Source organism: Vitis riparia, chromosome 16, assembly GCF_004353265.1.
Source record: "Vitis riparia cultivar Riparia Gloire de Montpellier isolate 1030 chromosome 16, EGFV_Vit.rip_1.0, whole genome shotgun sequence".
Lineage (NCBI taxonomy): Eukaryota > Viridiplantae > Streptophyta > Magnoliopsida > Vitales > Vitaceae > Vitis > Vitis riparia.
In genome coordinates this window covers 18,423,372-18,440,377 of record NC_048446.1, presented here as the reverse complement: position 1 = coordinate 18,440,377, position 17,006 = coordinate 18,423,372, and the positions used below count along the sequence as shown (strand labels likewise).

General features: G+C 34.1%; 1 protein-coding gene across 1 annotated transcript; it reads right to left on the bottom strand.

The window, feature by feature from the left end:
- Positions 1-1,097: 1,097 nt before the first annotated feature.
- LOC117933556 (short-chain dehydrogenase TIC 32, chloroplastic-like) lies at positions 1,098-15,994 on the bottom strand. The gene is made up of 8 exons (XM_034854977.1): positions 15,657-15,994; positions 14,380-14,611; positions 14,114-14,193; positions 13,578-13,731; positions 11,767-11,845; positions 2,195-2,279; positions 1,546-1,592; positions 1,098-1,355 (listed from the first exon to the last, which is right to left on the bottom strand). Exons 1-8 carry the CDS (start codon positions 15,760-15,762, stop codon positions 1,197-1,199), a joined length of 942 nt encoding a protein of 313 aa, XP_034710868.1. The 5' UTR covers positions 15,763-15,994; the 3' UTR covers positions 1,098-1,196.
- Between the last annotated feature and the right edge of the window lie 1,012 nt (positions 15,995-17,006).

Here is a 17,006-nt window from a genome sequence, read left to right as displayed (position 1 = left end):
GGCATGACAAATTATTCAATTTTTAATATAAAAAAAAAAAGAATAATTGAATATTTGCATATTAGGATTATATGATTTTTTTATGGTTGATTTTTTATTTATTGAGTATATCTATTATTTTTTTAGTTTTATTATTTAGTTAATTAAAAAATTAAAATATATATATTTTAAATTATGTGTAAAGGTATTATTATTAACTTGTTTCTTTTTCATTCTCATTCATATCGTTATCAAACATCGGAACAAAAATAAATAATCATTCCAACCTTAAATTCTTCAGTTCATTCAAATACTAAGGTGATGTTTGTTTTTTTGGTTTTTTGCTGAAAACAATTTGTTTTCAAAATTTAGGTTGTTTGTTTTTCTACATTTTCATGACTTATTATAAACTTTTTACTAAATAGAAAAAACCAAAATATGTAGCTTTTTTTAAATAGAAAAAATAACATATTGGTTTTTATACTTTTTAATACTTAACAGAAATAAAATACTATAAAAACAAACAACCTAATATTTAATACTATTAAGCATTAAAGTTCTATTTAGAATTAAGTAAAAAAACAAACACTACCTAAGTAGGAAATCATCAAATTCATTTTCATATTACAATAAATAGAAATGAAAACAAAATATTCATTCTCATTCCTCGTTCTAGCGTACCAAACAGCCCATGAGTGTTACTTAATCACCCCCAAAGTGACTTATCTCTTCATTAAATTATTATTCTAGGTATTGTTAAAAAGTGGAATTCAAATCCAATCACCAATTTCCATATCATAAAGTCTCTTTGCTTTATGGTCCTATTAGTTTCTATGAAGGTTTCATTTTTTTTTCATCTATATCTAATGGAAAGGGAGGCTCTAATCCAAGTAAAAAGGATGGGCCTGAATTTGGAAGTCCAATTCCTAGCCCAGTTGTTTGGATTATGGGCTTTGCACTCCCCACTTGGGCCAAAATCCAAATTGTAAATTTAGGCCCAGGTGGGTTGTCCTTGTGGGCTTAGGACCAGGGTCATTTTGTATTCTGGGATATGATTTAGCTGCTAGTTACCAACACCCCCATCACCAAAAAGAAGTAAAAATAAATGACATCAGATATGAAAGCCTACAAACCTCCAGCATTAAAATTACTTTAAATATTGTAGAAAAATAACAGAAGACAAATTGTTTTTTGGGTCATGATGATTTATAGGTACATCATTTAACCAAATTCATGCTGAATTCCCAGAGCTTCTTCGCCAATTCAGGGTCTTTGGCCTGTGAGCTGGGTTTGGCTATGTTACAGTCAGAAAAATATTGGCCGCTCACCCCCTTCGCCTGTGGATGCAATGCCACATAGCATGTTGTTGCAGCTCCCTGTCAAACAAATCCAATAAATTAGAAGCTCAAGTTTTTACAATGGAGTTTTGCATGTTTCGTATGACGAGACGAGATCCTCAAATGTAAATACATGGTATTCAAGAATGTATCGATCTTCTTGTATGAGACATGAAAATGGTGGGAGTTCATCAAAGCAATGTAGAAGTATGCTGGGAAAACAGCCTACCTGCTGAACATTTTTAAGCACAAGTTTGCCAACCGTATTAACCAGTCCTGTGTCAAACCACAAGAAAAAACCAAAGGCTATAAGATCCAGTGGAGTTGTATCAAATACATGAAATAATAGGAAATGTTTATGAGATGTGAAGATTGAAGTTACAGCCAATGCTGCATACAGACAACCATGATGAGTACAAAAAATTCCTTATGGCTATTAGGCTCCAGACAGTCATAGATTTTCTATAAGATGTCGGAAGTATATAAGTTCTCAAGAGGGTAAATGTTGGAACAAATCAAACATGGTTAAAGATATAAGAGATTATGTGCCCTTTCGATTGAAACAAAAATCAAGTTACTTCAGCAACAGATGTCCAAAAGACTCTTTTAAGAAGAAGAAAATGAAGGGCATCCTCCTGATTATGGTATTCCATGGAATTTCAAGGGAAATATTCACAATGATCAGCATCTTCAGGCCCAGAACTACTTAAACAGTTAGGCTGCAGTTCTTCCAAATTCAAAATCATAGAAGCATATGTCAAAACATCAAAAATTGGAGGCACTGGTGAAAATGCCAAGTTATATGAAGAGCAAGGAATGCGCATGAAATAGTTTTTCTAAAAAGTGGAGCATTCTTAGGTTCCAAGCAAAGTGGTTACCAGAAACAATGCTGCTACAACGGAAAAGATTGGTGGCAATTGCTCCTGGGTGAAGCGAATTAGCAGTTATGTCCACCCCATCTTCCTATTCAGAGAAACAACCACTAATGTGATGGCAGGTTCAACTTAATATGACATCAATACCAAAGTATAGAGATTAGAGAGTGAAGACAACAAACAAATATTTTTTGATAGGTTGACAACAAACAAATACATATCCAAGAGATTAGAAAAACAATGGCATGATCGTACTCCTTAGAAGAGAATCATGGGGAGTTACTTCCATTCATTAAGTTAAAATTATGTCAAATTACAGAAAAAAGCGAAGGTACAATACAGTGGGTCAAAAATTTTAATTAAAACCACTCAGAAGCATTTACAGTTGGGTCCAAAGAAGAACCTGATAATTTTACTGGATAGAGGCCAGAAAGCCTGTTTGGAAGCAGAATGGTTGAGTTCCAATAGAACAAGATGTCTATATGACAGATAAGATAAGAGCAATACAAAAGTAAAACCATGAGGGGAAGGTAGAAGTGGAACCACCTTTCCCGCTCATGTTTTTCATAAAATATACATGGATTCATTCTGCTGTTTGTACGCAAAAGTTCATCTTCACTAACTTGTGCTTCAGAAGCCATATGTTCATTTGATCAAATCCTACAATGCCGAAAACAATTTGAAATTGTTGTTGTCTTCACATCAAAGTTCCAAGCCACATTAACAAAGTTGATAGAATTCAATATATTGATCTTTTCAGGATCAATATATTGTTGTTGTCTTCACATTAAAGTTCCAAGCCACATTAACAAAGTTGATAGCATTCAATATATTGATCTTTTAAGGATTTGTTGCTCCTAACTCATAGCCCTCCAAGATGCTAGAATAAAAATGACTTTGATAACGAATTTTTAGTGCTTGTATAATCCCAGCACCACATGGTTGAATCTTTGATGTTGTACTAGGAGGCAAGAAAAGCAGTTCTACATTTCTCAAGCCTGCAATAACCTTTGGATGGGCTAGGCAATTGTCCACTATAAGTTAAACCTTCTACCATTCATTCTCTCGTCAAACCAACCAACAAATTCTTGAAAAAGTAAACCAGTCATCCACCCTCTTTTGTTTGCCCAATAGTGGCAACTAAGATTGCTCATGTTCACATTTTAAAGCATCTAGGATTAGCATACTTATCAATAACCCATAGAGGTACTTTGTCGGAACCATCTCCATTGCAACAAACAACAATAGTAATTCTCTCCTTATCCTTCTTGCGTCCTTCCAATTGCTTTGTAACTAGCGAATGTGCTGCTTCCAACTGATTTCATCCATAATGTAGATATCTTTCCAATGAAATTGGTCTAGTTTAGCTCATATTCCTAGTAAAGCATTAACAATGTTCTTCATAACAACTGAACGACTTTCACCAAATCGTCTATAACATTTGATTCCATATCTTGCCTTGAAACATCTAACCAACCACTGGAGAAGTTAAATTTTAGATTTGTTTAACCATATGTTTTCTGGAAAAACACTTTTGCCTTGGTCTGGATCATTTCTCTAGTCATATTCACTTTCTCTTGATATTGAAGAAACCACTCATACAATGTTTTTTCTAACTCTAGGTATTTTGCTGACTTGTGCCTCTTAACATTGCTATTTCGTCTCACCTGACAAATATTCTGCACATTTTAAGAGTGTTTGATATTGTTAGCTGGCTGATGGACACTTGGAACTTTTGTTGAATCCATTGTTGCAGATCATATTTACCAGAGGAAGCATGCTCCCCTGTGTACTTGCATAATGCTCTCCTCATTTCATCTGTCAATACTGATTTTTTTTACTCCTTTCAAATGAGACACCATAGAGGAACAAGATATGGAATTGTAAAGATTTAGAGTCTTAAGAGTTTAAAACTGCTATAATGATTACTTATAGAGTTTATCTTCTACATACTTAAACATCTTCATCTTTTATGTGAAACCTCTTATCTTTTAGGGCATTAAGTTTTGGTGACTTTCTAGCACATTAAGTTTTTGTGATCTTTTAGGATATTAAGTTTGGATATCGAATATTTTCCTTTTAGGAGCCTTTCTATCTTCTACAATTAGTGTAATAATTATTTTTTTAGAGCATCTTAGGCTTCTATATATTAACTTTTAACAACATCCATTGTTTTTGGATTTATAATTCATAAATGTACAAGTATTATTGTAGAAACATAATAGTGCTGGAAAACCGAAACTGATATGGAAAGAAATAACTTTGTAAAGCTGTAAATTAGCTATTAGTTGCCAATCTTTATATTTTTAGGAAAGTGATTGTTAGGAGTTATTCTTTTCTTTTAATCAGTGATTTAGTTTTCTAATTTGAAGGATTTGTATATGCTGTAAATTCTATAAAAGAATAATTTCAATGAAAGAAAATTATTCCCGTGAAACCCTATTCTTCAAGTTGGTATCAGAGCTAGCAATTTGCTTGCCGAAATCCTCCTTCTTCCTCTCTTTCAATCCCTGTTCTCTTTGAAACCATGTCGGATATTTCAAACGAGTCCACTACTATTCCTCAATCTTCTCTGAACAATCCCATCATCACCGATTCTTCAAAAATTAGTCCTACCACCTCGGAATCTCACTCTGTCCAAATCACCAGGATTCGCTTGAATGGTGACAACTTTCTAAGATGGTCTCAATCAGTTCAAGAAATTCGAAACTACCTATTATCCAATAAAGACCCAAAATTCCTAATAATAAACCAAAATCCCCTACACGATTAGTTACAAACGCTTTTTGACAAGCATTTGCCTACATCAGAGGACATGGAAAGATGGGCTACCTGCTAAGTGAAAAAAAGGCTCCTGCAGTGGATGATCCGAACTATGCTATATGGGATGCTGAGAATTCCATGGTGATGACATAGCTTGTGAATTCTATGGAAGAAGACATTAGCTCTAATCACATGTGCTATCCAACAGCACAAGAGCTTTGGGAGAATGTAAATCAGATGTATTTTGATTTAGGGAATCAATCACAGATCTTTGAATTAACCCTCAAACTTGGTGAGATACGACAAGGGGAGGACAACGTCACAAAGTACTTCAACTCCTTGAAGCGGATTTGGCAAGACCTTGACCTCTTCAACACCTATGAGTGAAAATCTACCGAGGATGGACGTCATCATAAGAAGACCATGGAAGACAATCGGGTCTTCAAGTTCTTGGCTGGCCTTAATGTCACGTTTGATGAGGTAAGGGGGAGAATCATTGGAAGACAACCCCTGCCTTCAATTGGTGAATTTTTTTCAGAAGTTAGAAGAGAAGAGAGTCGGAGGAATGTGATGCTGGGCAAGAAGGGACCTGGAGTTGCTATTGAAGGATCAACCTTGGTTACCACAGGTGGAGGCTATAATAAAGCTGTTGCGTTTCAACGCAAATCAAATGAAAGACCACGGGTTTGGTGTGATTTTTGCAACAAACCTCGCCATACTCGTGAGAACTGTTGGAAAATCCATGGGAAACCTGCAAATTGAAAAGGAAAAACAGGTGACAAACCAGGCCGAGCCATTATTCCTACTGCTAATGAGGTTGAGACCAACCCCTTCACCACTGAGCAAATGGAACATCTTTTTGCACTGCTGAAATCCAACTTGACATCCGGTACTTCTAGTGTTTCTTTGGCACACACAGGTAATGAATTATATACTCTATCTTGTCGTTTTAAATCTACTCCATGGATAATCGATTCTGGAGCATCCGACCACATGACCAATTCTTCAAACATGTTTGAATCCTATTCACCGTGTCCTGGAAATAAAAAGGTTCGGATAGCTGATGGTAATTTCTCACCTATTGCAGGAAAAGGTCTAATAAAAATCTCTGAGGGAATAGATCTTAAATCTGTTCTCCATGTTCCTAAACTTACTTGTAATCTCTTGTCTGTTAGCAAATTATCTAAAGATTCTAATTGTTGTGTTATATTCTATGAATCCCATTGTATTTTTCAAGACTAGAGCCCAGGGAAGACGATTGGCAGTGCTAGGATGATCAATGGTCTCTATTATTTCGAGGATAATTTACCTAGTAATAAAATTGCTCAAGGACTAAGTAGTATTAGTTCTCTTTTTGTTCGTGATCAAATAATGATTTGGCATTGCAGATTAGGCCATCCTAGTTTCTCTTATTTAAAACATTTATTTCCAGTGTTATTTCAAAAGGTTGATCCTTTATCATTTCAATGTGAAAGCTGTTTATTGGCAAAGAGCCAACGAAAAACTTACATTCCAAAACCCTACTACGCATCAAAATCATTTTATCTTTTTCACAGTGATGTCTGGGGACCTTCAAAAGTAACCACTATTTCAAGAAAAAAATGGTTTGTGACCTTTATAGACGACCATACACGTCTTTGTTGGGTATATTTAATGAGAGAAAAATTTGAAGCCGAAAGGACTTTTAAAGAATTTTACAAAATGATTGAAAACCAATTTCAAATAAAAATCAGTATTTTGAGATCTGATAATGGGACTGAGTACTTTAATAAAGTTTTGGAAACCTTTTCAAACGAGACATGAATTTTACATCAATCCTCGTGTTCTGATACCCCTGAACAGAATGAAATAGTTGAACGTAAAAATAAACACTTGTTAGAAGTAGCACGGGCTATGATGTTTTACATGAATATTCCAAAATACTTATGGGGAGATGCCATACTAACTGCTTCATATCTAATCAACAGGATGCCTACAAAAATTTTGCAGTATACCACTCCTTTGGAGTGCTTGAAAAAGGTATTTCCAGAATCTCGAATTAATTCTGAATTACCCTTAAAAATATTTGGTTGCACTGCATATGTACACATTCCAAAAAGGTCAAGATCTAAGTTAGACCCAAGAGCAAAAAAATGTGTTTTTGTAGGATATACTCCTAATAAAAAGGGTTACAAATGTTTTAATCCTCTTACAAAACGTTTTTACACAACTATGGATGTTTTCTTTATGGAAAATGTCTCATATTTTACTAAAAATTTACTTCAGGGGAGAACTTAGTGGAACCAAATTTTTGGGAAATTGTTGAACCTTTGCCTAGTGTAATTCTTGATAGCTTTATTGAAAAAGAAAATAAGGAAACTAAGCCTACTGAATCCGAATCTGAAATTGGTATGTCAGAAGAAGAAATATTACGAATGAAAAAAAAAATAGAAACAATCTTGAGCCTGTGGTTTATTCAAGGAAAAAAGTCCCTGGAAGAAGTAAAGACCAGCCGATCATCCCAGCACATGGTCAACCGAAAGCCCTAGGCAATGGCTCTCTAAATGTCTTAGGTAACCCTCCTTCTATTCCTACTCCTATACATGATTCTTCTTCTTCTGTTACTGATCTAAGTTTACCATCACACTTTGGTCCAAGTCCAGAAATATCTGCACCCGAACCTAGTTTAGGATTAGTCTCAGTTGTTCCTGCACAGGACCTTGACCTCGATCTCCCTATTGCTCTTAGAAAGGGAACCTAAGCCTGCACTAAACATCCCATTGCCAAACATATCTCCTACAGTAACCTTTCTGACAACTATAGAGCATTCACTACAAATATTTCAAAACTTGTGGCACCTAGAAATATTCAAGAAGCACTAGATGAACCGAGTTGGAAATTGGCAGTGTTTGAGGAAATGAATGCCTTAAAAAAGAATGGCACTTGGGAGGTTGTAGATTTACCAAGGGAAAAAAAAGTTGTAGGGTGCAAATGGGTGTTTACAATAAAGAGTAAAGCAGATGGAAGTGTTGAGAGATACAAAGCCAGACTTGTGGCAAAGGGTTTTACTCAAACTATGGGATAGACTACCAAGAGACTTTCGCCCCCGTAGCTAAAATAAACTCGATTAGAGTTTTGTTGTCCTTTACAATAAATTCCAATTGGCCCTTATACCAATTGGATGTTAAAAATGCATTTCTTAACGGAGACCTAGAGGAGGAAGTGTTCATGAGTTCTCCACCAGGTTTTGAAGAAAGTTTTGGAGTTGGGAAAGTGTGCAAATTGAAGAAGTCCTTATACGGACTTAAGTAGTCGCCTAGAGCTTGGTTTGAGCGTTTTGGCAAAATAATAAAGCATTATGGATATACTCAAAGTCAAGTTGATCACACGATGTTCTACAAACATTCAAATGAAGGTAAAGTAGCCATCTTAATTGTGTATGTTGACGATATTGTGTTAACTGGGGATGATTGTAATGAACTAGAGAAGCTGAAAGGGAAACTTGCTGAGGAATTTGAGATTAAGGACTTGGGGGCATTAAAATACTTTCTTGAGATGGAGTTTGCTAGGTCCAAAGAAGGTATCTTTCTAAATCAACGGAAGTATGTTCTTGATCTTCTTGATGAGATAGGTATGTTATGATGTAAGCCTGCTGAAACACCTATAGAGCCGAATGTAAAACTGCAGCCTACAAAAGCCAAGAATGTGAAGGACCGAGATCATTATCAGAGACTTGTTGGGAGATTGATTTACCTATCCCATACATGCCCTAACATAGCATTCTCAGTGAGTATGGTTAGTCAGTTTATGCATGCGCCTGGACTAGAGCATTTTGAAGCTGTTTACAGGATTCTAAGGTATCTAAAGGGGACACTAGGTAGAGGTCTTCTGTTTAAGTCACGAGGACACCTACAAATTAAAACCTACACCGATGTAGACTGGGCTGGAAGTATAGTGGATTGAAGGTCCACCTCTGGGTACTGTTCATTTGTAGGTGGTAACTTGGTTACGTGGCGAAGTAAAAAACATAACGTGGTTGCTAGAAGCAGTGCTGAGGCTGAGTTTAGAGCTGTAGCTCATGGTATTTGTGAGATTATGTGGATAAGAAGATTACTGGAAGAGTTAAAGATGACAGGTTCATCTCCTATGAAATTGTATTGTGACAACAAGGCAAAAATTTCAGTAGCTCACAATCCGGTTCTCCATGACCGCACCAAACATGTGGAAGTGGACAAGCATTTTATTAAAGAGAAGATAGACAACGGATTGGTTTGTATGACCTATATCCCTACTGAGGAATAAGTGGCTGATGTCTTCACTAAAGGACTACACAAGAGGCAATTCGATTTTCTAGTTGGCAAGCTGGCTATGGAAGATATCTTTAAGCCAACTTGAGGGACAGTGTTGGAAAACTGAAACTGATATGGAAAGAAATAACTTTGTAAAGCTGTAAATTAGCTATTAGTTGTCAATCTTTGTATTTTTAGGAAAGTAATTGTTAGGAGTTATTTTTTCCTTTTAATCAGTGATTTAGTTTCCTAATTTGAAGGATCTGTATATGCTATAAACTCTATAAAAGAATAATCTCAATGAAAGAAAATTATTTCCGTGAAACCCTATTCTTCAAGTAATACTCTATTTAAAATAATAAATATTTATTTATCAATAAATTAATAAATTATTCATTTATTGACAAATCAATAGCTCTGCTAAAATAATAATCTCTCTTGGTCCTAAGAGTATTATTTTATCATGGTTTTATTGTATTTGGATTGATCATGTATCCTTATCCAAAAGAAAATCCTCTAGACCATTAGTGACTATTCATTACTAAATCAGAAGGAATCATACATGCATCATTCAAACGGTAGGGGAAGTTGCGTCAAGCATAAACAGTTTGGATTAGAAGTTACAAATGAATTATTATTATTAACAGTTAAGTACCAAAAAATGTCAAATTTCTGTAGTAACTCATGATTTTGAGTAAAAATTCCATGGTCATATAGAATCAAATATTTCAAAATAAAATAAAATGAAGATAAAAGTTGCATAGAGAGCAGTGTTTTAAAAAACGGACCAGCTTTTCGGTTTCTTATGGACCGGTCAACTATTGTTTGACCAAAAGCATGTTGAGCTTTTTTTTATTCAATTAGCCCAAAAGCTCCTCCCTAAGCACAAGGATGAAAATATCAGTAATCACGGATATATCGGTACTTCGATTCTACGGATATATCGGATATATCGGAGATATATCGGCGGATATTTTGGAAAAAAATATCGGTAAGCTTAAAATTGTTAAAAACTCATGAAAATGTAAGGAAAACCTCATAATAATATAATTAGAAGTATAATAGACATTTTAAAGTTATTTTATTGAAAATTTTGATATATGTATAACATGATTTATCATATTTGATAATAATATCGTATGCATTGATAAAAATATGAATTTCATAAGTGTACATTTATTATTAAATTACACCTAATATTATGATATTTGATTATAATATGTCTAATTTTAAAATATATATTAATATTAAAATATAATCCATTTAATTCAATTGTATTAAACAATATAAAATAAATTATGATATATATATATAATTTTTAATATTTAATTAATTATTAATGATATTAAAAACATTATGAAGAAAATTATATAATTTTTATATTTTTGGTAATTAATTAAAAGATTTTGCATTTAATTATAAAATAATTATAATTAATTTGCTCTTTAAAATATTCTTTTAATATTTTCTTTATATACTGAGTTTAAGTATATATACATTTTTTACACATTATATATCAAGGGGCTAGTTAGCCCAGATGGTAAGTGGCTAAACCCCAAACCTTTTGGTTTGGGGTTCAAATCCCCTCGGCAGGCACTGTAGCGCGTTTGACTTTCGTTGACCCGCGTTGACCATGCGATATATGGCGAAAAATCGCCGATATATCGCGAGAAATCTCAGATTTCTCGAGATAAATTCCGAAATATCGCCGGATTTTCTTCCCTACCTAAGCAATCCACTACTTGCATATGCATATACCTTAAATGGACAAGGTCCAACCCACTACACCATTGCCTGTTCATTAAATGTGAAAGGTATTTATATCACATATATGGCTTGTGATATTTCAATGATTTGAACCATGTACCTGTTGTTGACAAAATGAATGCATAACCACTATGCTACACAACCATTTTAATAAATGTTATAAAAAAATTTTATATGTCCTCTTTTTCAATTTTTGTCATATAAATATTTATATATACGTTTATTTTTATAATAATTAATGATAAATATGAAAAATAATATAAATTAATTAATATAATAGTTTTTAAAATTTTAAAATAAAAAATACAAGATAAAATTAAATATTATAATTTTATTTTCATCTTAAATATATTTTTATACTTAAATATTATATATTTATATTTATCTTTTATCATTTAATTTGACATATTAAATATAATAAAATAAAATATTGTTAAAAATTATATGTATACATAAATTAATTTCTTAAAATTATTTTAAATTTTAATAAAATATAAATTATATATTTATAACATCACCAATCCGACCATGGTTCAACCACCAATCCTACCAGCGATCCGTGAATCAATAACTTTTCTCATTCAATGATCAATCTGGTTTTTAAAACATTGATAGAGAGGATAGGCATACAGATCCAAGGGTAGAAAAAACAAATAATAAGTTTTGATAATCATGTAATGTTATGCGGTTTGTTTGAAAAAAAACTGCAATTCATCAATTCGTTATTACCATAAAATTATTGCCTATTTCATTCTTATCCAAGAGAAGATTGAGTACCTTAAAACGTCGTGCAAGCTCATTAGCATGCAAAACATTAGCAAGCTTTGATTGGCCATAAGCGAATAGACTGCTATACCTGTTATATGAGCAAGTTAAAACTGAATTAAAGAATAATAAATTGCTAAATTAAAGAATATTCAACATATACACAGTGTACCTATTATGCTGTGTGTCAATGGTGTACAAAGGGCAGGTAAGGTGAAACTTTACACAGGTATAACCTGTTGGAAAGTGCATGTGGGTGTGTGTGCCAGAGTGCATAAGTGAAAGTGGACAATTCCACAACGGAAAGGGATTGAACATTTTAGGTGTCTTATATTGTGGATCACTTCTTAAGCCTCTTGGGCTTTTGGAGAGGGAAGTGGGAGTCCCACACGCCTAATCCAAGCCTTTTGGGATTTCAGGTGGCCCAATCTAGGAAACCTTAATGCATTGACGGTCAGCAGCTGGTGCAACCAGCAGGTGATGATAAGATACAATGATAGACTGAAAACAAAACTAAAAAACCCGGCACCAGTGGATTGATCCAGTACCAAAATTATATATTTTCTTACCAGATCATGGAGCAGTGACGGTCAGTAGTTGGTGCAGCCGGTGGATGACAACAAGATGCAGTGAAAGCAAAGGTGAGGCAGTATCAAGGGGTTTTTGGTTTTGTTTTCAGTTTACTTACCAGTGATGATGGACCAACGGCAGCTGGCAGTAGGTGAGCTAGGTTGGTGACAGCAGTAAAGAATGGGGATTTGATTTTGTGCTGATGGAGGGGAGTGAGGATCGGGAACATTTTTGTGAATTCATGTTTGAGAGAGAAAACGACGTTGTTTCCTTTGAACCGTCTGGTTCAAGTGGTTCATTGGTTCAACCACTGGCTCAAACAGTTCAAAGTTGGTTCAATCCTTCAACAGTCCAAAGGGTAACACCAGATCGGAAAGCCAACTGGTTCAACCACCGGTTCAAACAGTCCAAAGGGGTTGAACATTTTAGGTATCTTATATTGCGGGTCACTTCCTAAGCCTTTTGGGCTTATGAAAAGGGAAGTGGAAGCCTCGCGCACCAAGGGTCCAAGCCTTTTCCAGAGGGATTTCAAGTGGTCCAATTTGGGAAACCTTAATGCATTGACAGTCAATAGTTGGTGCAATCAGCAAGTGGCGATAAGATACGATGATAGACTGGCACCACCAGTAGATTGATCCAGCACCCCACACCAGTGGATCAATCAAGTACCAAAATTATATATTTCCTTACCGGATCGTGGAGCAGTGATGGTCAACAGCTGGTTCAGCCAGTGAATGACAGCAAGATGCGGCGAAGGAGAAGGTGAGACAGTATCAAGGGTTTTTCAATTTACATATCAGCAATGATGGACCAGCAACAGGTAACAATAGGTAAGCTAGGTTGGCGGGCAGCAGTAAAGCATGGATTTGATTTTGTGCAGATGGAGGGAAGTGAGGATTGAGAACTTTTTTGTGAATTCATGTTTGAGAGAGAAAACGATGTTGTTTCCTTTGAATTGTTCGGTTCACTAAGAACCATTTGGTTTAAGTGGTTCATCTATTCAACCACTGGTTCAAACAGTTCAAAGCTGGTTCAATCCTTATACAGTCCAAAGGGTAACATTGGACTAGAAAGCCAACCAATTGAAAGTCAGATTAGTTGGTCTGGTCCAATTTTCAAAAATTGCTTAAATGTCACCAACTCTCCAATTTTCCAACATATCAGATCAATTGGAGTTTGATGCAAATAATCCTTAAAACACTAGTTCAAAAGTAGAATTTAAAGCAATTCTATGCTGACGTGGAGTTTGTTACCCTGATTTATCATTGATCTTATCAAAGCGAATCCCTTCACGATATGGGTACCGATGAGCCATTGAGGAGACATTCACTATCCTTCCCTCTTTTCTACTTTTCCGCGTTGTTTTCTTCATTGTGTCCAACAACAGGTTTGTCAAAAGAAAATGACCTGCAGAACATATTGAAAAGGAAAAATATATTAGGGGCACAACACTGACTTGAAAGGATGATATCTTAACCCAATTCCCTGCGTAAAAATATATGAGAAGTATAGGAACAAAATACAAGCCATGTATAGTTCTGAATACTTTACACGGAACTAGCAGTGTTGAGGATGCTTGATTATAAATTTTTGAAAGCAAGCTATGGCTCTGATCGCTAGTCTATGAAAGGAGTCTAATCTTTCTAAATTCATTACTTGAGAACATCTCATTAAACCTTTCAAAAACTAGAATCTCAAGAAAGAAAAGAAAAGAAAAAAAAAATCATCATTTTCAAAAAGTCCCACAGCTTTATGAGCATATTTTTTGTCTACAATAAATGTAACATACCTAAGTGGTTTGTCGCAAACTGCATTTCTATGTTATCTTTGGAAAGCATGTATGGGACAGCCATAATTCCTGCATTGTTTCTAACAATGAACAAAACATTTTAGCTCTCATTGCTATATTCCTGGTACTAATCAGGCTTAAACATATACACATGTTGTATTCATGCATATAAATGGGAGAGGGAGAGAATGAAACATGACATATAACAGGCATGTAAAAGAAACTGTTAAATGCACCTATGGTTACCACCCTTATTCTTTTCTTACATTAGAATGTTCAATGGAAGACCAGAAGAATTATACTCTGATGCAAATTTCCTTACAGATGCCATTGAACTTAGATCCAACTCCATCGCATCAACTTTAGCAGTCGGGATTTCCTTAACTATTGCCTCTTTTACCTCTTTACCAGCTGACATATTCCTGACCCCCATAACAACATGGACACCACGCAATGCAAGAACACGAGTTGTTTCAGTGCCAATGCCACTTGATGCTCCTGTAATGACAGTATCCATGAGCAAAGGCATATGCCAGTTAGTACATATCACAAATGCTTCTAAGACAAACTACTCGGCACATTCCATGAATTATTTATTCATGCCAATGGCAAGAATTTCACAACCTACCAATTTAATCAAGGATGCATAATTCTCATAATGTGGCACTTGAGGAAAAAGTAGAGAGGAGGATACAACTACCAGAAGAAGAAATATAAATAGAAACAACACCTTTTCCTTTGGGGAAAAAATGGTTATTCCATTGTATTGATGAAAATGGAGTGCCTCCAACTCGAAGTGTTTATTAGAGATAATGACCATTTTTGGAAAACTATCTAAAGCATCACGGGACCTCATCTCTTTACTTTTCTTTTTCTATTAAAAAATAGCCATCCATTAAATGACAAGCAAATCGGCATTATACAAGAATGAAAGACACCAATGATGGATCGGATCATAAAAGAGTCTTCTCCACATTGCCCGAACCTCAACAAAATTATAAACTCAGTCAAGTATCAGTTATTTCCTATATAGAATTTAATAGACAACCCGAACCGGGAAGCAGCCCTGATCAGAATATACAGAACTGTCAATAAACTTTGCAACAGAATTCACCAGATAGTCTAAAATAAAATTTGAGATGGATGCTCAAGCAAAACATGATTAATTCTCATTCTAATTTATTTGCAGTTCAGCAACCTTCCAAGATGATAAGTTGGAGACTCTATTGAAAAGTTCTCTTCAGGGGGTGTTCGGACATTCCATGAAAAATGAATTTTCCTATTGATCTGCATTTCATTTTTGAAGTATGAATCCAACATAACTCAAATAAATACATACAACAAAAAAGAACACAACCGATAATTACCAACAGAAGACTGAAACTTCCACTTCCAACACAGAAACCAACCCATATTCTCCACAATAGATTGATAATACAGCAATAAAAATTCAAGAAAAAGGAAACCCATATCTCACTTTTCTTTCCAAGAATAATAATAATAAGAAGAAGAAAAAAAAAAATCAACCCAGATGGGTTATGACCTGTAACAATGGCAGTAAGACCAGTGCCATCAATTCCTTGAGTAACTTCCTCTGCTGTTGAAGAACCTGAGAACCCAGATGGTCCCTTTCTGCTGAACCACCACATCCTTCTCTCCCCTGCAGATTCCCACAAAACCCCACCTACCCACTATGTAAAAACTAAAAACTTCCTTCACAGAAGATTTTTTCTCCTTCTATTAAAACACAAGGGCAGTGCAATGTCCAGCAGTGTATCAAATTTTTTCTTTGGTAATGATGCTGATTGCCATTTAATCTTATCTGTTTGTCTGTGGCTGCTCATCTGTCACCCCAGAAAAAGGGGAAAGAAAAAAAAAATTCGTATGCAGTCTGTATCCGAATCAGAAAAATCCCTTTGCGGATTCCACTTCGCCACGCTTCCTTTATAAGGGACCACAGAAATTTGATACTCATTTCGTAGTGTTTTTTCTTAATTTGAAATAAAATTCCATCTTCATATTTTGCTTCTTTTTATATCACATTCTCACCTAACAGAAGTTGTGTCCTTTTCAATGAGTAATACCAAATGTGTGGAAGTGGATAATGATAAGATTAATTTTAGTCCATCACTAGTGTTTGAATGTGGATACTGTGGATCGTGTCTATATGACGTCTTACTTTATTAATAATTATATCATATTTTTAATTTCATAATTTATTCGTATCGGATTTGGGTTGACTTGTTTAGTTGATAATTTAAATTTTGTCACAATAAACATGATCCATCAATTAGGATGTGGTTTTAACCCCTTTCAAAATTGCTCTATCAAACTATAGATATACAAGCTAAAATTAAACTAAATAATTATGATTGGGAAATTCTAAGTGTAATTACTATAAAAGGAAATGAAATATGAATACTATAAAATAAATAACAAATAAAAATATAAAAATTGTTTATATTTTATTTTAATCATCTTATTTAAAATTTTATTTGATGTGACATATATTTCAGCTTAAAGATCAACAAAATAAAAAATGTGAGGTTTAATGAAGTAATTATACTTGGGCTATAATTGGTTCAAGAAAAATACTAAAAAAAGGGGAAAAAATTCTTCTAAAAAATAGCCTTTTCATATTTAGTTTCAATATAAAAAATAGGAAATAAAATGAAATATAATTAAAATTAAATATATATTTTAAAATTATTTAATCTTTACCTAAAATAAGAAAAATAAGGGAAATGAGTTTGATAATTTATTAATTTTAAATTTATTTTTTATTTTTTTCAATTTTTGTTTTCCTTCTACTTTTCCTCTCATTTTATTTGTCATTACATTTTTCCTTATATTTTCCAAGAATCAAACATAACCATAAATGATAACAATCGCT